The 23,339-nt window shown below is 35.8% G+C and overlaps 2 protein-coding genes across 3 annotated transcripts; one reads left to right on the top strand and one right to left on the bottom strand.

Annotated features, from left to right (window-relative positions):
* Positions 1–5,625, top strand: LOC130469842 (protein DETOXIFICATION 45, chloroplastic-like). The gene is made up of 6 exons (XM_056839350.1): positions 1–104; positions 1,926–2,056; positions 2,161–2,257; positions 2,338–2,438; positions 2,644–2,807; positions 5,417–5,625. The coding sequence occupies exons 1-6, from the start codon at positions 1–3 to the stop codon at positions 5,525–5,527; spliced, it is 708 nt and encodes a 235-aa protein (XP_056695328.1). The 3' UTR covers positions 5,528–5,625.
* A 6,573-nt stretch (positions 5,626–12,198) lies between these two features.
* On the bottom strand, positions 12,199–21,939 carry LOC110784857 (CDP-diacylglycerol--serine O-phosphatidyltransferase 1). 2 transcript variants are annotated; one of them, XM_021989302.2, is made up of 13 exons: positions 21,578–21,939; positions 21,077–21,276; positions 20,888–20,953; positions 20,745–20,804; positions 20,113–20,203; positions 19,290–19,344; positions 16,966–17,045; positions 16,691–16,807; positions 16,471–16,555; positions 13,660–13,751; positions 12,933–13,216; positions 12,721–12,809; positions 12,199–12,589 (listed from the first exon to the last, which is right to left on the bottom strand). In XM_021989302.2, the coding sequence occupies exons 2-13, from the start codon at positions 21,235–21,237 to the stop codon at positions 12,462–12,464; spliced, it is 1,308 nt and encodes a 435-aa protein (XP_021844994.1). In that variant the 5' UTR covers positions 21,238–21,276; positions 21,578–21,939; the 3' UTR covers positions 12,199–12,461. The 2 variants fall into 2 exon arrangements, with proteins under 2 accessions (XP_021844994.1, XP_021844995.1); XM_021989303.2 differs by having other exon boundaries at positions 12,963–13,216; positions 21,578–21,937.
* Positions 21,940–23,339: the final 1,400 nt, after the last annotated feature.

Here is a 23,339-nt window from a genome sequence, read left to right as displayed (position 1 = left end):
ATGGAAAAGGGAATTGGGGAAGAAAAGGGTTTGGGTTGGTGCAGAGATGCCCATCGTCTAACTCGAATAAATGCACATGAATTCGACACCGGGAAGAAATCCAGGTACAGTTTTTATCATCATTCTGCCTTTTGATTTCGATTCCAATTTCACAACTAGGTTTTGGTATTGTAGATGTCGAGTTGCAATTTCTAATCAATTGGAATTGCGGAACTTGATTTTGGTGGATTCATACATTTAATTTTTTTTGTTTGTTTGAGTCCTATTCTTGATGTGCGGAAAAGGAAGGCGGTTCGATTGAGCAAATATGTCGACTCCAAACGTCGCCAAATTAACAATGGGTAAAATTTTCTCTTAAGCACCTTAATTTATGCACAATTTCAGTTTTCTTTGTTGTTGTTGTTGTTGCTGCGAATTTGAACATCATTAACTGGGTTTTTCCATTAAGTAATGATAAAGTGTGAGCTACTGTATAATTGAGTTGGTTATGCTTGTGAATTTGTTTGTTTTGATTGAATTTAAAGCCTTTTATGTGGGGGGGATTGGCAAAGGAACCATGGGTCAGCTTTTAATTGGGGATTCAGTTCATAGATTCGATTGTATGGTTTGGTTAATAGAGGATCTCATTTTCATGTGTTATTTTTCCTATGCTAAGAAACTCCTGAGCAAAGATAATTACATGTTGCAACCAGTTACTGTGTAGAAAAGCAAGGAATTCTGGAAATCAAATATATACAAAATTTTAGTAATTGGTTCCATTAGATAGTTGGATTTCATTGTTCTGCATTCTAATGCCAATCTTTTCCTCCATTTATGTGATATTTTTGTTTATTTGGTAGTCTGTGTATCATGAATGTAATCATTGTTTATTATAAGACGACTAGTAATTTGATTTCTTCCACAAGTATATTTGGTGTGGTCTTATTAGATGTGGGATTGGATAATGAAACATGAGCCGGTGGTTTCAAGAAAGAAAGTTGCTCGCGTCCTATTTTCCGTCAACCTCTTCGCCGCGGCTACCTGTCCCCTCTTTTAGGTTTGCTCGATTCGTTTACCTGATTTTTGTTTTAAGAATTAGGGTTTTTCAATTCGTTTTTAGGGTTCTTTGCGTTTGTTCAATTCTTTTTTAGGGTTTGTTCAATTCGTTTCTTCAATTCATTTTTTCAATTCGTTTTTAGGGTTCAATTCGTTTGTTCAATTCGTTTTTAGGGTTTGTTCAATTTGTTTTTACGGTTTGTTTAATTTGTTTGTTCAATTCGTTTGTCCAGTCACTGTAGCTAGGCCTAACATGGTAGGAGTATGTGAGAGACACTGACAAAATAAATCAATGTAACAATGCAACTATTTTCTATGCGCATCCTCTGCTAGATTTTCCTGTATATAGACTTAGTGAGGTAGTGTACAGTTGTTGTCACTGACTCATTGGTTTGGCTTAACTTCCCTTGCTTTATTCCAAATCATGTTTTGATGACGAGTTCTGGTCTTCCCGTTATGATTATATTTTGGCCTTCATCTCTGTTCCACATTACAAGCTTTTTGCTTAAAAGACATCCTAATTTGAAAGTGTAACAATTTTTTTCATGAAAGTACTATTCTTAGAGGTCGTACCCAGTTGTTCTCATAAAGTTGTGAGATCTCGGTAGAGTCCAAGAAGTCAATGATCTCTTTGCAGCTACCATTTTTCCATATGATATGTAAGGTCGGTTATTAGTTTGTTGTAGTGTAGATTCCGGGTGATAATCATTCTGGCTTGTGAGTATAATTTTTAGGTCAGCATAGCTTCTTCATCCCTGAAAATAAATCATTCGTGATAGCCTCAATCTCAAAATAGTATAATCCCCCCCCCCCCCCATTTGTATATATGTTTTAAGTTTTTAACAGAAGATTGATTAGTTAATTCGGCTTTGGTAAGCTGTCGTTCATAGAGCTAAGAACTCAAAATATTCAGCTGATGAGGATATGGAGGAGACAGATGTTAAAGATCCAAATTTAAAGCAATTTCTGGAGTCTGCTACTTCTCAGATTAGCCAGCTAGCTCTTTCTAATAGTCCTACTGGTAAATCTTCACTGAATTCTATTGTGGGATCAGATACGGCCAATGCAGGTGTAGATATTGACTTTTTGACTTTTTATGTCTGTACATTGATGATCTGCATGCAGGTGTTGCCAATCTTGCAGCTGTTTTTCTGTTCCCGCTTTTCATAAATTATTTTCAGATGGGTGTCACTGGAACAGCCACTGCCACTGTTGTGTCTCAGTATGCACTTTCTTCCTGAAGTCTGTTAGTCGGCTTTCTTTTAACTATATTGGTAATCATGCTGCTTGTTTGTGCTCCAGATACATAGGTAGCTTCTTGATGATTTGGTTTCTTAGCAAGAGAGTAATATTATTACCTCCAAAATTTGGAGATCTGAAGTTTGGGGTCTATTTAAAATCTGGTGAGTGTCAGAGAAATGTTTATGGTTATTTTCTGTTTTTGATTCTTTATCCAACACATTGATTTTAATAACCTTCTACTTAATAATCACCATTACAAACTTCTTAAATTAGTCTGCTTAAGTGGCCATTGTTTGTACCTACTTAAAGTGTTACTCGTACATGTTTGGATTGCCGTCTGTTTCCTTATGTTTACCTTTTTTCCAGGTGGATTTCTGATTGGAAGAACTGTGGCTGTTTTGATAACTATGACGATTGGGACCTCGATGGCTGCTCGTCAAGGTCCTCTAGCTATGGCTGCTCATCAAATCTGTATGCAAGTGTGGTTGGCTGTCTCTCTTTTAACTGATGGATTGGCCGCATCTGGTCAGGTATGAGCTTTCATCTAACTAGGAGGTTCGATATCCAGGCTATAGGTTTTTCAGGCATCTAGACTACCTCTATTCTACAGTGCTTGTCCATTATGATTTATGATTATCACAAAAGTTGAAGATTGTGAATAATGTGTGGGTTTTAACCAAATAGGAAAAGCTTCTTGGATTAATAAGCATTTGTTGTTGTCCAAAGATCCTGATTTGTGAACAATAAACCAAATAGGAAAAGCTACATATTTTCTCAGAGTATTACACTTATTACATGTTTAATATGAATAGTTTTAACTTTCTAACACTCATTCCAATCTACTTATGCAAATTTAAGGCTTGTTTGGTCGTTATAGGTCATATTAGGCTAAAATGAGGCTTTTTTGCTCCCAAATATGAAATAAAGAACCTTAGGACTCATTTTAAACATATTAAATGTTTTATATGATTAGTTTTAACTTTACAAGACTTAATCCAATCTATTTATGCACATTCATGACTTCTTTGGCCGTTATAGGTCATATTTAGGCTAAAATGACATTTTCGCTCCCAACTTTGATCTAACGAACTTAAAAACTAATTTCAAACTTATTACATGATTCATATGATTATTTTTAACTTTTCAAGACTCAATCCTATCTATTATGCACATTTGAGACTTGTTTGGTCGTTATAGGTCCCAACTATGAACCAAAGAACCTAAGGACTCATTTTAAACTTACTAAATGTTTTATATGCTTATTTTTAACTTTCTAGGACTCATTCCAATCCATTTATGCACATTTAAGGCTCATTGTGTCGTTATGGGTCATATTTAGGCTAAAATGACATTTTCGCTCCCAACTTTGAACTTAAGAACCTAATGACTCATTTTAAACTTATTATATGATAAATATGCTTAGTTTTAAGTTTCTAAGACTTATTCTAATCTACTTATTCCCATTTAATGCTTGTTTGATCGTTATAGGTCATATTTAGGATAAAATAAGGCATTTTCGATCCCAACTTTAAAATAAAGAACCTAAGGACTTATTTTAAACTTATTACATGTTTAATATGCTTAGTTTTAAGTTTCTAAGACTTATTCTAACTACTTATACACATTTAAGGCTTGTTTGGTCGTTATAGGACATATTTAGGCTAAAATGACATTTTCGCTCCCAACTATGAACCAAAGAACCTAAGGACTCATTTTAAACTTACTAAATGTTTTATATGCTTATTTTTAACTTTCTAGGACTCATTCCAATCCATTTATGCACATTTAAGGCTCATTGTGTCGTTTTAGGTCATATTTAGGCTAAAATGACATTTTCGCTCCCAACTTTGAACTTAAGAACCTAAGGACTCATTTTTAAATTATTATATGATTAATAAGCTTAGTTTTGAGTTTCTAGGACTTATTCTAATCTACTTATACCCATTTAATGCTTGTTTGATCGTTCTAGGTCATATCTAGGCTAAAATAAGGCATTTTCGCTCCCAACTTTAAAATAAAGAACCTAAGGACTCATTTAAAACTTATTACATGTTTAATATGCATAATTTTAACGATCTAAGACTCGTTCCAATCTATTTATGCACCTATAGGCTCATTGGGTCGTTATAGGTCATATTTAGGCTAAAATGAGCATTTTCTCTCCCAAATTTGAAATAAAGAACCTAAGGACTCATTTTAAACCTTTTAAATGATTAATATACTTAGCTTTAAGTTTCCAAGACTCGTTCCAATCTATTTATGCACATTTAAGGTTCATTGGGTCGTTATAGGTCTTATTTAGGCTGGATTGACATTTTCGCTCCCAACTTTGAACTAAAGAACCTAATGACTCATTTTAAACTTTTTACATGTTTAATATGCATAGTTTTAACTTTCTAAGACTCATTCGAATCTATTAATGCACATTTAAGGCTCATTGGTTCGTTATAGGTCATATTTAGGCTAAAATGATATTTTCGCTCCCAAATTTGAACTCAATAACCTAAGGACTTATTTTAAACTTTGTACATGATTAATATGCTTAGTTTGAAGTTTCCAAGACTTATTCCAATCTATTTATGCACATTTAAGGTTTGTTTGGTCGTTTTTGGCCATATTTAGGCTAAAATGAGCATTTTCTCTCCCAAATTTGAAATAAAGAACCTAAGGACTCATTTTAAACCTTTTAAATGATTAATATACTTAGCTTTAAGTTTCCAAGACTCGTTCCAATCTATTTATGCACATTTAAGGTTCATTGGGTCGTTATAGGTCTTATTTAGGCTGGATTGACATTTTCGCTCCCAACTTTGAACTAAAGAACCTAATGACTCATTTTAAACTTTTTACATGTTTAATATGCATAGTTTTAACTTTCTAAGACTCATTCCAATCTATTTACGCACATTTAAGGCTCATTGGGTCGTTATAGGTTTTATTTAGGCTAAAATGACATTTTCGCTCCCAAATTTGAGCTACATAACCTAAGAATTCATTTTATACCTTTTACATGATTAATATGCTTAGCTTTAAGTTTCCAAGACTATTAGGACATTGTTATTAGTTGCTTGAATGTTAAAGTGTGATATTTAATTTGAATTTAATCTAATGCTTAGTTGAAATTTCTGTTTTTGTAAAGGTCTACACTCCGAGGAATGCGCCTATACTAGTGAGGAAATTGATGTGGTTCGTGAGCAACGGGCTAAGTGTTTTACCCGCAAGTATTTACTATTGGCTTGAGCGCGCTTGATCGAGGTGGTTTAGTTGTTATAGAACAATCGTTTCCATTAAAATGTATGCGTACATTGAAATTGGAACGTATATTTGAATGTAGTACGTGCACTTTGGTTTTGGGATATATATTTTGAATGTAGTACGTGCACTTTGGTTTTGGGATGTATACAAAACACCAGTTATTATTTTTTATATTTGTTCTACAGGTTGCGATATTTTATTTATTGTTGTTGACAGGTTCCTATATTTGGTGCAAGACACCCTAGGTATAGATAAATAAAACTAAAATTTTCCCGCCAAAAGCACAGCTTTGTTGCAGGGGGCATATACTTGTTCGCTGCAACAAGTGTGTAAAATTAGGCAAAAATCAAGACTTGTTGCAGCGTACAAAATGATGTACGCTGCAACAGACTGGTTTGTTGCAGCGGGCTTTGTTGCAGCGTACAAATAAAAGCCCGCTGCAACAAACCAGTCTGTTGCAGCGTACATCATTTTGTACGCTGCAACAAGTCTTGAATTTTGCCTAATTTTACACACTTGTTGCAGCGTACATGCAAATGTACGCTGCAAAAAAGTACTTTTCGCAGCGTACATTGTACGCTGCAACAAGTCAATACTTGTTGCAGGCCCCCCAGTTGCAGCATACGATGTACGCTGCAACAGGGGTCTAAAAGCCCGCTGCAACAAGGGTTTTTTCTACTAGTGATGGCCCGACTTCATCTTGAAGCTTCAACTTCAAAGTCCGTCTTGAAAATGGATTGGAAACTCCGTCTTGAATTTCACCATGGGAGGCGCCATTTTCTTCAAATAGGATCAGCTATAATTTAAACTAATTACAACTATTTGATGGTACGCAGACCATATTTAAATTGAAAAAACTTTGGTGCATTAGACCAATATTACATTCAAATTAATGGTACGCAGACTATATTTTCTATCCTATTTGGGCCATACTAGTCACTTTCATTAACCTGCAAAACAGTACATATACAATATATACCATTCACCCATTCATTATCATGAATGGCCCACAAAGCTGGTTAGTAAAAACACATTGTAATGCATCACATAAATATTTGCAGTAATTAATTAAGGGCACCAATAATCTACCAATTATTCAGTCCTTATTAATTCTAATCAAGTTGTTTTAACCTTAAAGGATTGTAGACCTAATCAAGAGTTTATGACTAAAGGCTCCCACTTAAACCAATAACTTTATATGCTTTACTAATTTTAAACATAAAATTGTATTTCTAGTCTAACCGGAAACATACAAGTTTAATTAAAATTTAAAGCTCATATAAAATTATAATCGAATCCATTTAATTTATTTTTCAGTTTAATTAAATGAATTTAAATTAATTCAAGGTTTTAATTTTAGTAAAATAATTAGTATAAATTAAAATTTATAATAATTATAATAATCAAAATTAAATTCCGAGAAAACAATTTCAATTATTAATTTTAAAGTTAATTAAAATTATTTCCGAACTGAAAATCTAAAATTAAAATCAAAACGTATCAATCGTAGCAAGACGAGGCACTTGGGCTTGCGCCCAAGCCCCATCGAGCCACGAGGCTTCTGCGCCCCGTTCGACCGATCGCTGCACACGCACACGCAGCCATCGCTGGCCACGCTGCGCGCAGCCCCTGTGCTTCGTCGCGTCTGCTTGGGCGAGCCAGGCACGCTGTGGCGCAGCACCATCGCTGCCCACACGCGTCTCGCTCGTCGCTTGTGCCTTGCCCCATCGCCCTCGCCCACCGCACAGCACATACGCCCAGGCCCGGGCCTTGCGCGCGCGCCTTGCTTGTCGCTCGCTGCATTTGTACCACACGGGCGACGAGCTCCCTTGCTCGTCGTCGCGTGCCCGCACTATACAACACCCCTTAAGGGTAACACGTAACGTCCATTGCTTTGTGCGTGCAACATTTATGAGCGTTTTTCATAAAAATTTAAAATTTTTAATTCAAAATTAATGACAAATTAATAAATCATATTAATTTCATAATTTTAGGGCGAAAAATCGAAAATTTATTAATCAATTAATTTCCGATTAACATGGATTCAAATATAGGTCAAAAAAATTTAAAATTTATCACAAATTAACAATTTTTATGGTGGTTTTTAATCATGGATACCTAATTAAATCGTCAATTAATTATGAAAATCAAATCAAATTCTAAATTATTCGAATTTCACCAAATTAATTACAATTACAAATTAGGTTGTATATTTAACAAGCTTAGGCATTCAAATTTGTTAAACATATACAGTAGGTCAATAAAAAATTCAAGATTTAACAACAAGAATCACAAATATTCAATTTAACATCTTAAAATTACAAACTTTTGCGTTCGAAAAACTAAAACCTCCGAAAAGTCATAGTTAGGCTTCGAATTTGGGAATCCTGGGTTCGGCAGAAAATTGGTGTTTTTGTCAAAATTTTATAATGCCTTTTACATGCGGAATTGACACAAAAATCACTCGATTTGGTTGAGTAACGAAGAAACTGCCGAAAAACTGCGTACATATCATTAAATAAACGCAATTTGCAATTAATTAACAATTACGAAAATTAATCACCCCTTTTAATTCTTTGCAAATTTGTAAAATTTAACCATGTTAAGCAATTATTGATCATGCAATTAAAAAGAGGCTCGTGATACCACTGTTAGGTTATGATACATATGAACAACATAAATCATGCGGAAAAACCTATATGCTAGGATTCAAATTAATTGCACATAATCAAATAATTAGTCTAGGATGCATACGTACACTTTGTAGCATGCCCTCCCTAGTTGCGCCAGAACCGAACAAGAACAAGTCTTTAAGACTCCAAGTGTCGTCTCTCCGTAGAAAGTCCACAGCACGTCCGGATCCGCCTTAAGATTCACCAACTAGAATCGCCCTTAAGGTACTAGGAATTTTCGGCTAATATGGGCAACAATATGACTGAATTTTGATCTCAAAATGTCACTCTGAATACTTGAAACTCGTCCTTAAATTGTGAACCTAGGCCACATATTTATAGGGGTATGGAAAAGGAATTGAAATCCTATTAGGATACTAATTAGCTTAATTATAATTTTATTAAAACTCTTTTTAACTAATTCTATCTATTAGGATTAGGAATTAATCATTAAACGAATCCCATTAGATTCAGGATTTGTATCGAACACAAACGCACACGAGCACGAGCATGCCGCACAGCCCACGCAAGCCTTACGGCCCACGCGAGCAGCGCAGCTCGCAGCCCATTCGTGCGCGCGCGCCTTGGCCTTGCTGAGCCTAGCCTTGCGCTGGGCCTGGCGTGGCCTTCGCTGCGTTGTGTTGGCGCGCTTGGCTTGCTGGACGCGGGCTTGGCTTCGTGTTGGGCCTTCGTCTAGCAATTTTCGTCCGATGCTAATTCGTACGATGCGCTTCCGATTAATTTCCCGATTCCGGAATTCATTTCCGATACGAACAATATTTAACATTTCCGATTCCGGAATTAATTTCCGTTTCGAACAAATATTTAATATTTCCGTTTCCGGAATTATTTTCCGATTCCAATAATATTTCCGATTCACAATATTTCCGTTTCCGACAATATTTCAGATTCCGGTAATATTTCCATTTCCGATAATATTTTCCGATACGTACCATGTTTCCGTTTTCGGCAACATCTACGACTTGGATAATATTTATATTTCCGATACGATCCATATTTCCGTTTCCGGCAATATCATCGTTTCCGGAGTATTCATTGTTTGCCTTTGACGATCTTAGCTCCCACTGAAACCAAGATCCGTCGATTCCGAATATCCATAGATGGAGTATTTAATTCCATTAAATACTTGATCCGTTTACGTACTATTTGTGTGACCCTACGGGTTCAGTCAAGAGTAAGTTGTGGATTAATATCATTAATTCCACTTGAACTAAAGCGGCCTCTAGCTAGGCATTCAGCTCACTTGATCTCACTGAATTATTAACTTGTTAATTAATATTGAACCGCATTTATTAGACTTAACATTAAATGCATACTTGGACCAAGGGCATTATTTCCTTCACCTATCAGCACTGGAAAGCTCAAAAGTTGTGAGTGTGAAGCTCTAGTGGAAATAATGACTCTCAGAATTAAAATATGGAGCTCTAGGCATATCTCTTTTGCTGGCAGAATTCAGCTAATTAATTCAGTATTGATGAGCATTTGTGTTTACTGGGCACAAATGTTCATTTTCCCTAAAGCTGTGCTGAAAAAGATAAATGCTATTTGCATATCCTACCTATGGCATGGTTCTTATGATGATGGTAGACCTGGTGCAGTGGCATGGGATAAGCTTTGCTGGCCTAAATCTCATGGTGGTTTAGGGTTTAGAAACCTTCTTCTGTGGAATCAAGCTGCAGTGGGCAAGCTGGCATGGGCAGTGGCAAAGAAACAAGATAATTTATGGGTCAGGTGGGTGCATGCAGTGTATGTTAAGAGAAAAGTGTGGGCTGAGTTCACCCCCTCCTCCACAGCAAGTTTGGTGGTGAAGTATATTGGCCAAGTTAAACACTGGTGCAATTTGAGATTCTCTACTCAATGGCTCTCCTCCCCTGGTTACTCAATTAAGGCAATGTACACCAAACTCATTGAGGGAGGAGATAAAGTCAACTGGTCCACCTACATCTGGAATAGACTCACCATTCCTAAGCATAGATTCATTCTATGGTTGGCTATCCATGACAAGCTGAAAACTAAAGCTAGACTGCATCAGTTTGGTATTGGTATTGATAACATGTGTCCTATCTGTGGCAATGCTCCTGAAACCAGGGATCACCTTTTCTTTGAGTGTTGTTTTAGTGTCAACTGCAAGGAAGTGGTTTCTTCCTGGTTGGGTGTTCAGGGCAGCTCTCTAGGTCTCATTTCTTTCCTCAAGAAAGTCCAAAAATGTTCCAAGGGTGATTTCAGAAGAAGGGTGGCTTATACTCTAATAGTTAGTCTAGTCTATCACATCTGGAAGGCAAGAAATGCAAGTGTTTGGTTGCAGCAGGTTCCCACTGTTGCTCAGGTGGTTTTGAGGATCCAAACTGATGTGAAATACAGGATCCAGAATATCATTAGTGCTAAAGTTAGTACCAGAGATAGAGATTGGTTTTTCTCTTTGTAATTGCTTGCTGGGGTTGGTTTTAGCTAAGTATTCTTAGCTTTGGGTCAAAAGTTGGATGTTGCCTCCTTTTGCTTGTTTGTATTGTTGCTTGAAGTAATTAATAAAATCTCTTACTTGGTTGCCAAAAGAAAAAATTGATCAAACTTTAAATACATAATCACATAACAATAGTTAACACATAACACTTAATTAGATGCATACATAACTTAAATGCGCTTCTTAATCTACCTTTCTCACTTAGAAATAATTAATAATTTCGAAATTAATTTAATAAATAACTTTAAATTTAAAAGAAAGTATTAAAATTAAAATCGAAATTAAAACTAAATAACCGAATAATTAATTAAGTTATTTGAATACATCATGATTTTCCGAAATAATTAATTAAATAATTAAATAATTAAATTCGGATTTCCTCCCTAACCAAAGGGGCCAAATATCATAACTAGATTTCCTCCCTAACCGCTCCAACATCTTGACTTTATGTTTTTTTGTTGCAGATTAAATATAGACCTTATATTTAGTTCGCCAAGTATTTAAAATTCCAGTTTTTTATTTTACTTCCGAGGGTGGTACTTCATATTCTCATCTGATTTTTAACTTCTACTTCGTATATTTTTAAAGTTTTGTTGGTTACCGTCTTTTAGATTTGGGTTTTTTCGATTTCGAGTTCAGTTTCCATTTTAGGTTCTTTTGCACAACCCTACTATTCATACATTCATGTTACAAGAACTTAATTTAAAGAAGGCTAGCAGTTCAATCTATCAAATAATTATATTAATTACTTGGCAAATTTGTCAAATACAACCTAATAAAGTTCTCTATTTGCCAATTACAACCTCAAATTTCTAATTTTGCCAATTATAACCTTAAACTTGTACATCTATTTTAAATTACAACCCGAAACCATTTTTCGATAAAAATCACCAGAAGACGATGTCATAACGTTATTAAAAAAAATTACGAAGTACATAATATCTATAAAAAAAAAAAAAAAAAAATTCGATTATTTTATTTGGTTTAATTCTTATTTATCGATTTAATTTTTTCATAGACATTATGTAATTATTACTTTTAATAACATTATGACATCATCTTCCGGTGATTTTTAGCGAAAAATAATTTTGGGTTGCAATATAAAATTGATATATAAGTTTAAGGTTGTAATTGGCAAAATTAGAAATTTGAGGTTGTAATTGGCTAATAGAGAACTTTATTAGGTTGTATTTGACAAATTTTCCTAATTACTTTGCAATTATGACAAACATTTTAGTCATCAGATTTTACGACTTCAAGGTGGAACCGTGGAAATTACATCGATAATTCAAAAGCGATATTTAAAAAGATATGGAGGAAGTTAGTTAAAACAACAATTAAAAAGGAACAAAGGGAGAATATTGTCTAATATTTTTCCATGTATTTTAATTTAAAAAAAACGAACATAGCTCGAAAATTACCTAGTTCATTAACATTATAGAGATTGTGGCGCCAGATATCCCGCTCCATGCGAAGATCCACATATCATCTCCCTCTAAAATACAACAATGCTGAAGAATGAAAGAATACTACCAAGATTACCAAAATTAGTAAGGAACAGGTACATATCCACAGCCTAGATTAGAAGGGGATCCACCTAAGACTCTTCAAGACCTGACAAATAACCCCTAAAAAGGAAAATTGTGATTCTAACGTTCAAACAATGAGCAGCATTTACAATTGCAGATGAAAAAGAAGTATTTACAGTCAAACCAACTAAGAAGTCTAGAATGGCAAAGACATGAACCATCACACAATTCCGCTGGTGATGCTAATCATTGTCTCTTCTTCTCTGTATATTTTTGTAATTTCCAAGTCCATGTCAACAAAAAGATCAAGATTCCTACACCGAATGATGTCCAAAAAATTACCAACCACAGAGGCATCGGATTTGGGTATAATCCTGGAAGACAAAAAGACAACATTAACAATCACTCAGGGGGGAAAAAAACTGATAAACGGTCCATCAATTCTCTAATCAGAGGGCAACAGTTGAATCTACTAATTTGAGTAGCCATAGATTAGAGAACACACCATTTCCAAATTTGATACAGATGAGTAACTCGACAATGCAGATAGCCAAAGCAAGCCAGCATAATGCCCCCACCTTTTTTATGAGTTTCCTGTAAGAGGGAAAAAGGAAAAAGAGAATGTGATACGCCTTGCTTTACAAGGCAGCTTTTTACTACTAATCATGCAAAAATGGATTTTGCAATATGAGACTTTAGGATCTAATCGAAATTTACCTAGGCCACAAAAAGGAAGGATTTGTATACCTGTCCTGTAGATAGGAATTGTATTCTCGAATAGTAGGAATGGCAATTAGCCACCATAAAATCAACCTATAGATGATAATGGGATTGCGGGGAGGAATCCAAAGACAAAACTTGAGAAAAAATGTATTCAACTCCACTGTCAGAAACACAATGCAAAGAAACAGAACTTGTATAAAACGCCAAGGACCAAGCAGCGGATGCCACTCATCTTTATCCCATCGCGCAGGTGTGAACTGTCCCAAAGTACGTTTAACCTACAAAATTCAAAAAACGATTCATTAACCACAAATGTTACCATGACAAGGTTCTTGAACCAATATCGTGATACTATCACAAAGGAGTTTTCATGACAATGTTACAAATAGCGGAAACATGAATCTCGGAAAAGAATATTTATAAATATACCGAGCCTGCCTGAAGCGCAGGTGGTGTAGCGGCTTCATATGTGGCCTCACCTCTGATCCCTGAGATCAAGGGATCAAGTATTCATGGAGTTGGGAAAGGAGGGGTAAGTGGTGGGAAAAAATTGCAGTCCAATTGCAGGGTGTAAGTCTCATATGTATTGAGCCAATTTCGAAAGAGGCATGGCAATTTTCCAGCAAATGCAAGGGAAGCAGTGGATAGTTTTGAAAGAAGTAATAAGCACCGGAACTATTCTTTAATTGTCATACTTCCACCAAGTCAACTTAAGACGTACCTTGCCGATGATATTTGGCTGGCGGCTTATTCCTACCCAGTCATATGTTTTCCCATCAAAATATCTCACAGTACACATACCAGTCCAAATACCTGCAAAAAAATTTAGAACAAGAAATGAGCTAAACTACTCGTACTCTGTATGCAATCAGCAGGAAAATACTGATGAAATTAAGCATGGAAATCACCAAAAAGATCAGAGAAGCATTGGATCACCAGGTTATAACAACTATACACAACGCAAAGAGATGGAGAAAAATCGTCCACTATTCAGTTTCATAGCTTTGCTCAACTTGTCTCAATAAAAGGATCACTATTAGTAGACATTACACCATGATGCTGTGCAGAAAAAGAAATATAAACACAGAAAATCTCCAAAATCAAGGAAACATGTGAAGGTCTACGAAAGATTAAGAAAAAAACGTCCAGGCTAAATACTGGAAGTATTTGGAACATCACCTTTTTCCAAACAAAAATAAAAAGACCCAGAAAATCCAGACCTACCAATCCTTCATTCCCACGCTCCAACACACACAAACAGCTTAAAGCCAGTCTTCAAAAAAGGATAAAAGCAAGCAAGTTAAGTACATGTCCTGATATCCACAACACAAATACCTCAGACGCATACATTGCATCCATCAAACCAAATAATAAGAGAACAAGATTAGAAACTGGAGAGGGTTGGAGTGAAGAGAATCAAGAAAATAATACAGGTGAAAATGACAAATTTGCCTGCAAAGTGTGGTACTATGTCAGATCCAGCCAGTATAAAGAGAGAACCTCTTGCTGCAGTGGCTTGCAAGTTACATTCAAGGCTGCAACTGAAAACCCAGGCATGAAGTTTGCTGGTGAGATCACATATCTGCGAAGGCGAAAGACAGAAAACCCCTAATTGACTTCGATCAGCACAGGTGAGGATTGCCCCCTTCCAATAGACGTTTCTAGGACAGAAACTTGTGCACGAAGAAATCATTTATAATGTCTTAAGCAGTACTTTCCAACATTAGAGTGACATTTTGAGAGAATTTTGAGGTGCTTCCTATTTCGAAGACATTGAAGCTTGACCCTCCCAGAGTTTTTATGCTCCAAAATTTGTGTATCGGGAGCATAACAGTAAACACCAATTTGTAAAGATAGGTAAGAATCTCTAAGCTAGAGTAAAACGGAACTTGAGAGAAAATAGGTCAACAGGCAAAAAGAAAGGAGGACAGTTTATAAATGTCAGCATATATATTTACATAATCTGCTTATTATTTTTTCACGGTAGTTTATGTCTAAAATTAACAAGATCTTTTCATAAAAAATATTTTCTATACAAACTAAAGAAATAATGGATGAGAACACCTCATTTTGATGATGTCAAATAACTCGAAGTCTTGAATTCCTCTATAAAAAATGCAAGATTATGTTTGATCAACTCTCTCTCATTTGAAGGGATGGGTTCCATTATACGGTCCCAAATTACACGAGAAAAGAAAAAACCTCAATAAAAAACGTTCTGACATTGCCCACATTAAAACGATACCTGAACTGATTTTTTTATAAGATTTGTCAGAAGGCCCTTCATCGAGAGAGTATTTATTTTGATAGTTGATCAAGTCTTTTTTATTCTTAATACCCTTCATGTGCAGATTTAAGACATCCGTATAAAATGGGATGGAAGAGATTTTTGACAACTTGTCTACACTAATGAATATTACCAGATCCAAATAGGGATTAAAGAGAGACAGGAAATCTCAGATGCACGGTTGGAACAAGAGCCTATGGATTTCAATTAAGCAATTCGTACTAATATAGGCACCAGCAAACCACCTAGGGGTTCTTTCTGAAAAACAAACAGAAGGTGAAAACTGAAAAGGGTTTAACCACAAATAAGTGATTTGTTTATATTTCTTATTTCATTAGCAATTTATGGCGGGACACATGACATCTAGATCTTTAGAAGCAATAGTCCAGTAATATGACTCAGAGACAACAAGGACGGAATCTACAGATTTCCCACCTTAATGTTTCACTAGAAACCTACTCTGCAAGATTTGAATATCTACAAGGCTAGGAACTTTTTGAAGCCTAGCTAAGTACGTGGAAAATATCAGATGGCTTTAGTAAGACATCAGTAAGCTAGTGTTTCAGGCAACCAAGTTATCACAAGACTTCTGCTGAGAGCATGGATTCACATGCCAGTACAATAAATTTAACAACTAACAAGCAAGCACTTTAGATCTGGCCATGGACAGGATGGCCTCCACCCTCCAAACACCAATTTCACGAATTTGGACTGGCATTTTGGGAAGAGAGAGAGATATATAAGCAGGCTTAGCCCAGCCTTCCCAGAAAATGAACAGTCATGGTAAAGAAAAAGTCTCAGGTTGACCCTACTCAGCCTCCACAAAGTTTCTACTCCATCGAAGTTCGGATGGTTACGTTAATCTGTCCTAAAATTTTTGATTTAATTTTAGATCGGATACATATCTAATATTTATGTTGAGAACTTTATGAGGTCTTCCATGTAAATTTTTGCAAGGTTCAGAAAATTTTTCATGCGAAAAACGGTATAAAATATAGCCATAAGTCATTTCGGAATATTTACCGGATAATCTTGTACTTTAAGTAATTTTCAAGGTACCCCTGAACTAAATTTTTTTTCACATAATACTTTTTTGTTGCAAATTGTTGTTGGTACTCCTCTTTGACAATAGAGCTTGGACGGACAGGAGCCATTGGATTAAAATAATATAAACCTACACATGAATGCCTTAGCCACATACTCACAAGCTTAAACAGAGCAAAGGAGTGTTTTTCCATAACTAACCAAACCAATTGCAGAGCAGAATGTCCAGAATAATGCTGTCCCACCAACACTCGTTGAAATTTGGTAGCATATGACGAAAGGTTAGCTGAAAAGAACAGCAAGAGTCAACATCATAACATACCAGCAGAGCATGAACTTTTGCCTTGTCAGTTGAAAAGGAAAAGGCACCACAGTAAACAGAAAAAGGGGGAAGAATACTGTTCTGCTTCAGAATTATCACCTCCATCATTTCAAAACCAATAGATAATACCCAGAGCAAGGGCTGATTTCGAAGCATGATTGCCTTGCCCCACCATCCAAGAATATGCGCTAGGAAAAATTCGTCAAATATTGTTGCCTATAAAAGAACTTAAGCATTAAAACAATGAAAGCATCTATGGCATAATGCATGATGGTGCAGACTTAAGAAGAAACATATGACAGTGAGATAAGTAGAAGAAGAAAAAGAAGAAAAACAGATTTTCAAATAGATAGATGTGAAATAAGATATCATACATAAAGGTTCTTAAACCTGTTGGTGGGGTCTTCAGGAACATATATTCGGCAATCTGAACCGTATGATCTTTCAGGAAGTTCTGCGCCCAAGTGAAAAATAAGTCACAAACTGAAAATTTAAGCCCTTGTAACAGCAATTGTCTATAGATCACAGAGATCATAAAGCCATAGCTAGGTTTTCAAATGCCAACATAGAAATCTCTTACAAGCCAACCCACTAAAGGAAAAAAAAAATGAGTCATAAGCTACTCAAAGTTTTTTCAAACCTGCATGACAATGAATAAAAGTTGAAATAGCTGATGACAGGTCCTATGAACTAAATAAATAGGCGATAGATCATATATTAAGTAATAACGACAACGATAGACACTCATAGATTCTTAGAAAACTTAATTGAAAAAGCGAAATGAGGTTACTTGACATGCACCTCTTCTACTGAATACATGTACCAACAAAACGATCTTGTTCACTCTACCCCGATCAAACAAATCAAGCACATGCTCTTCTAAATGAAATCAAGTAATATTCAAAAGGCAAGAACTCCGCCTCAGCACAAAGACTAGCCATGCCTGTTATACTCTCGATTCAAGGAACAGATTGAACATATTGTAAAGATCCCTTTATCAAACTTCTATTATGATTAGAAACTCTGCAACATATAAAACAAATACTAGGTATTAATCTTTATTTTTTACTTTCAAAGATGTAGGAGGGGAGTTTTACTAATGATGACTGGTGGTCACAGACTGTTCATATATCATCTTGAATGAAAGTTGGCATAATGCTGATAAACTCAAGATTCATTTCAGAACAAGGTGTGATTGGATGAATTTCCGCTAGCTTTCATTCTTATAGCTCTCTTGATATCTGAACCAATCCACATCTTTCCCAAATATCAGCATCATAAACCACCTTATTTTTTAATTGAGGTAATATAACATGCATTTAATCCTATTTTAGGAGCTACCTAAAGATGTAGTGTCCTTTTGTCCTACATAAATTACATTAGGTGAGGTTCTGTGATCTTAAATAACTTTTTTGATAGGAAACGAGATTACATTAACAGTAGGAAAATAGGAGAAGAAACAATGAGGACAAGCTCTCCTCTCATTTGAAAACTAAATTACAGATTGTCCCAATTTCTTTGTACTTCCCTGCCCGAGTAATTCTTGAAAGCCCCACCGGCCTTAGCCTATAAAGATGCTAAATATCTGGCCTTGGAGGCAGGGCAAGACAAATAAACATTGCTGATTACAGAGAAATCCTTATTGCAACATTTTCCAGGCCATTTGACCTCAAACATTAACCGGCTCGTCTGATTGATAATGCTTATCCTCTGATAACAATATGCATAGCAATAATGCTCAGCCCACAATCCAGAAACTGAGTCAACAATGAAACAGCTGTTTTAGGCTGATCAAACACTGCACTATCACCTACTGACTTCAAACAGTAAAGCAAAAGAATCAGTTCTTCTATAGCTTTATTGTGTTTTATTATCAGAAATCGACATTGTAGGTTTATGCGCATGACAACTTACTACTCAAACTTTGACATGGAAAATTCAAGGATACCAGAAGGCTGAAAGGATAAACTAGCAGGCGCTTTGTTAAATTGCAATGCTAAAATGGTTTCAAGTTTCAAGAGTCGGACAAGAACTTATTATAAAGCTCTAGAATTTCACAAGCAGAAAATACATATTCATACGTGATCAGGTTGTTCTTTAAGGGAGTATTTAATAGGAATCTTATAGGCATGAGCAACGGGCTTGAATCCACATCACTTGTCTGAGATATGTCCGATGTTAGGTTGGCTTACTAAAACTATCAGGGCATGTTTGGATTGGGGGTGATAGAATAGGGATAATAAAAGTCAAACCACCTTAATAAAAGGGAAAAAATTACAATAAGGCGGCTGCAAGGAGAATGATGTGGTAGTGTTGTGAGCAGAAGGGAGGAAGGGGGAACCTATTACCCCAAACATGAGGGCAATAATCACGTTAGTGGGATGGTGGATAACAATTAATCCCATAACGAGGGTAACTATTCCCCCTTCCTTTTCTTCTCTTCTTACCAACACTAGCTTATTCTCTTTACCCCCACTTCATCCCCTTATCATCACCTCCAATCACCTTTTTTAGTTTAACTTTAATTACCCTTATTGTATTACCCTCATTCCAAGCATACCCTCAAAGAGTCAAAGTGACTATTTGAAGAATAAATCAATTCCCTGGAAAATACCACCCATACCCATTTTTAGCCAATTCAATAGTGAGCAAAAAAAGTTTAGAATCAGTACAGCAAAGAGAAGTAAAGCCTACTTACCAACACCAAGGTCTGGATGAAGATATTTCATGAACTGGCGAGCATCATCACGTTTCTGAAACAATTGTTTCATCAAAATACTAAACATTAAGATGAGTTCCATGACCAGCAGAAAACTTGTAATCTTTTATGTGATTGACAGACGAAAAGGAGAAGAAAGTTAAGAAGGGGGTAGGTAGGGAGGGAAAGGAAGAGTTTTGAGGCCCTTAAATCTTTCAATGCAAGGGACCTAAAAGAAAATTTGAGAGGGACTTGGCAATCAGTGTTATTGCATTTTCCTCCACCATATTACTCATTCATCTACAGATTACAATTACACATAGACTCCCTTGCCTTTCTTTCCATTTGTCTCCCTCAGAATCACCCTATATAAGAATTACCCCCTCTGTCCAAATTTGTTTATTAAATTTTCTTTTTCAAATTTTTTGACTGACATATAAGGAAAACAAAACTATCATGTTGGAACTTGTTGGGTTTGTTTCTATGTGTAGATTCATAATATCAATGTCTTACGATTTTTATAATTTGTTTATTAAAGGTGTGTCTTTGTGACCATGTGGGTAGATATTATCATAGTGACTGAAAACCATTCAAGATGGATATGAACTTCAGAAAATAATAGTCAGAACCAAACCCTATCAAGATTATATTACATGAATTGGCCCAAATAAGGAATGCACAAGTTCATTGTTATAGGACTAATATGAAAGTAGGAAAATAAAGCATAAAAAGCTGCAAAATAGATAATTAAACCACAAAACCAACTCATTATAAAGAAAGCGGTGCTAATTGATGGTAGATATTATGATTGAGTGACATTCACCTGAAAAAGCAAAAATGTCAGAGCAACAAGGTAAACGACAGCCATTCCATGAACTAGGCGCCAAATTGCTGGATGTGGTCGTATAAGGACTCTGCATAAAGTTAGAATATGGTCAGCCTGTGCGCGAGCACACGAACATACACGCACAAGTACATAACAAACAATAGGTCAGTATTTTAGCAACTACAGAAGCAAGTGACTTGTCAAGTCTTGCAGACTACTAGAGAAAACATTTGATTCAAATGTATACCAATATTTGGAGTGTATCCACAACATTACTACTAATGCTACTAATATTTGTAGCGGAAGGGGAGGGTGTGTTCTAGAAGATCCTTTGGATCAAAACAATTCCCTTCTGGGGGCATGTAAGCATAGACATGATCACATGACACAGGCAAAATAGTAGAAGGTGTTCTGAAAAATATTTCCACAGGTAGAGAAAGAAGTCAGTAGCAGAAACTACTACATAAACTTTATAATTAAAGGAAAACAGACAAGAAGATTAAATACTACATGAAGCAGCTCCTCACACTATCATAACAATGTGTGCAGCAAACAAAGTTTCAGTTACATAAATGAACGTGGACAAAAAGTATCAGAAACATAAAGAAAAAGCGAAGATGAAAACTCACGTTGAAGGCGCTTGTAACATGCAATAAGTAAGAAACACTGCAATCATTGCCCATACACCCCTGCACAAGGAGACCAATAACACAGTTACGACGGAGAAGCAAGAAATGCATGATAGAAATTACATGCATAAACATCTAACTACCTTTTGACAGAAGTAACAACATCATCCGATTCGCAGCGCTCAGGATCAAGAGCTCCACTAGCCCAACTGTTAAACCCCAGAATAAAAATTGCAAGAACGAAGAAATATATGAATTACAAGCATACACAATGACCAAGTCTAAACATAGAATCAAAGACAAATGTGTAGGAACTCTAAGCATAGACTCACATTAGGAAACAAGCACCAATAAACAACAATGTGATTGTCCGAGGTCGGTAGGCCCAAGCAGTCCAAGGATCAAGGTCATCATCAGCACAAGAATCAATTGTGTCGCCATTTGCATGGTCCATACCCTTTCTATTAATCCTCCTCGACCCATCAGCCTCCATAACCGTAATGGTTAATAAATGCAACCCTCGGTATAAAACCTAGACCAGGTCAAACTTTGATGAGATACTATCATACATACAATTAGAGAAAGATACTATAAAGTAGACAAGAGAATCAACACAATGCTTTGCCACTGCCACCAGTAACCACCGCCGTTGATGGCCACCACAGTGCCACTCTTAAATCAACTTAGCTCCAATCTAGAAATATTTTATCTCTCCTCCTTGCACACCCCCCACCAAAATCCAATCACCCATCAAAACCTCCGTCATAACTCGAACTCCATAACCTATAAAAATTAATTGACATGAATTTTAGGTTTTAAAATAGAAAATTAACCTGAAAAGCACAGTAGCACACTACTCGAGGGCGTTGCGGCGGCGACACGAGGATGACACGGATTGTTTGACAGCAAGAAGAGCGATGACGGTGGTGGATCAATCAAATATTTGATTGATTGATTGATCGATTGATGATTGTTATTAGTTTATTTTCAAATTGAGATTGATTAATATAATTATCTCGAAAAGTAACAGGAATAATATTCCAGTTATGGAAAATTGCAGCAAATTTCTGGTAATTTTAATTTTGGTAGCAGAAGAAAGAGAGGAGAGAGAAATGGATAGAGACAAGAGGAGAGAGAAAGAGAGATGGTCTGCAAAACAGCAGCGAAAAAGGTTGTACAGTAGTACTATGGTCAATAACTCAAAACATAAGTTTTTATTGTGAAAATGAAAAGTGGGCGTGCAATTTTTTAATTAAATTAAATAGAAAGTCCTTTAATTTGATTTCATAAATGTCAAAAAAAATTGAAAAAGTTGTACTTTGTTGAAATTTAATGTTTGTAGTGCCTTGTTAATTATGATGCTACTTTAATTTGACCTACTTTTAACCCTAATTTGAGTAATAATACTCCACATACTTGTGATATGGGTTGGAGAAAGGAATAAAATGATTGCAATTTATAATTATGGCTTTATAAGTAAATAATTTTAACAATGGTTTTGATGATTGATGATTGATGATTGATGATTGATGATTGATAATTGATAATTGATATATATTGGTTTTTGTTTATGAGTTCTGTTAGAATTGGGCATGGGTTGGTTTAGCATGTGGGTTGCCTGAGCCAGACACGAAATTGATCCGACACGACACGAGCCTGTTGTATATTCGACCTGCACGATGATGGGTCATGACCCTGCATGAACATCATTTTAGAAATCTGACATGAGTATGACACATCAGTCCGCACGCTTATTTTGTAAGTAATTAACAAAAAAAATCTTAAAATTAGTAAGGAAACCCGCTATTATAGCACGATCCGGCCCGACATGATATGTGGGAGGTGAGACAAGTTGTGCATGGGCCTCATTTAGGAAAGAGATGCCCGATCCCAAAGCAACATGATTTTTCATTAGCTTGTTCTAGGCATGAGGCATGAGGTCCGCGACTTGTGGGCCTATACGGCCCAACATGCACCCTGGTTGAGGAAACTAGGTCGTTACTAACTTTCCCTAATCAAACAAGTACCTAAACTAACCACTAAACCAAGTAAAGTGGTAAGTAAGGGTCGAACCACAAAGACTAGGGAGACATCGAAAAATGTTAATTAATTTTTTCTAAGTCTAATTGACGGGGGTTTGAGAATGGTTGTTTTGAGGGAATTTATATGGAAGAAATTCCAAGAGAGTATCAAAGTGCACACGAATAAAGAAGTTAAATATGCAAGAACAAAAAAGGGATTAAGTCCAAACAACAAGAAAAAAAAATGATCAATAATGCATGAAAAGGAAGGTAATAAAAGGAGAAAATAAAGAAAGTAAGTAAATGAAAGCAAGTAAAGAAAGCAAGTAAATGAAAGCGATTAAAAGTGAAAAAGTAAATCAAAGCGCGCAAGGTGCTACGAAGTTCACAAAATGGAGGCTTGCAAACTACCTCTCAAATTTACCCTTTCATGATGTAAATTTTGCATGGTCAAATAACAGACAAGGAAAGCATGTAGTTTATGAAAGACTAGATAGGTTGTAAGCAACATCGGATTGGAGGTTTTTATTTCCAAATGCTATCACGTGGAATCTTCCTATTCTCCTCTCGGACC

This window comes from Spinacia oleracea, chromosome 3 (assembly GCF_020520425.1).
Source record: "Spinacia oleracea cultivar Varoflay chromosome 3, BTI_SOV_V1, whole genome shotgun sequence".
NCBI classification, from domain to species: Eukaryota; Viridiplantae; Streptophyta; class Magnoliopsida; order Caryophyllales; family Amaranthaceae; genus Spinacia; species Spinacia oleracea.
The sequence above is the reverse complement of the archived record's forward strand: the minus strand, read 5'-3'. Positions and strand labels throughout refer to the sequence as shown.

Coding starts and splice junctions, on each gene's coding strand:
- LOC130469842 (XM_056839350.1), top strand. CDS start 1: ATGGAAAAGGGAATTGGGGAAGAAAAGGGTTTGGGTTGGTGCAGAGAT. Junction 2,057..2,160: donor TCTTTCTAATAGTCCTACTG/GTAAATCTTCAC, acceptor ATCTGCATGCAG/GTGTTGCCAATCTTGCAGCT. Junction 2,258..2,337: donor ACTGCCACTGTTGTGTCTCA/GTATGCACTTTC, acceptor TTTGTGCTCCAG/ATACATAGGTAGCTTCTTGA.
- LOC110784857 (XM_021989302.2), bottom strand. CDS start 21,237: ATGGAGGCTGATGGGTCGAGGAGGATTAATAGAAAGGGTATGGACCAT. Junction 13,217..13,659: donor AGCCAAATATCATCGGCAAG/GTACGTCTTAAG, acceptor TGAATTTTGTAG/GTTAAACGTACTTTGGGACA. Junction 12,810..12,932: donor CCTTCCTTTTTGTGGCCTAG/GTAAATTTCGAT, acceptor TCCCTCTTACAG/GAAACTCATAAAAAAGGTGG.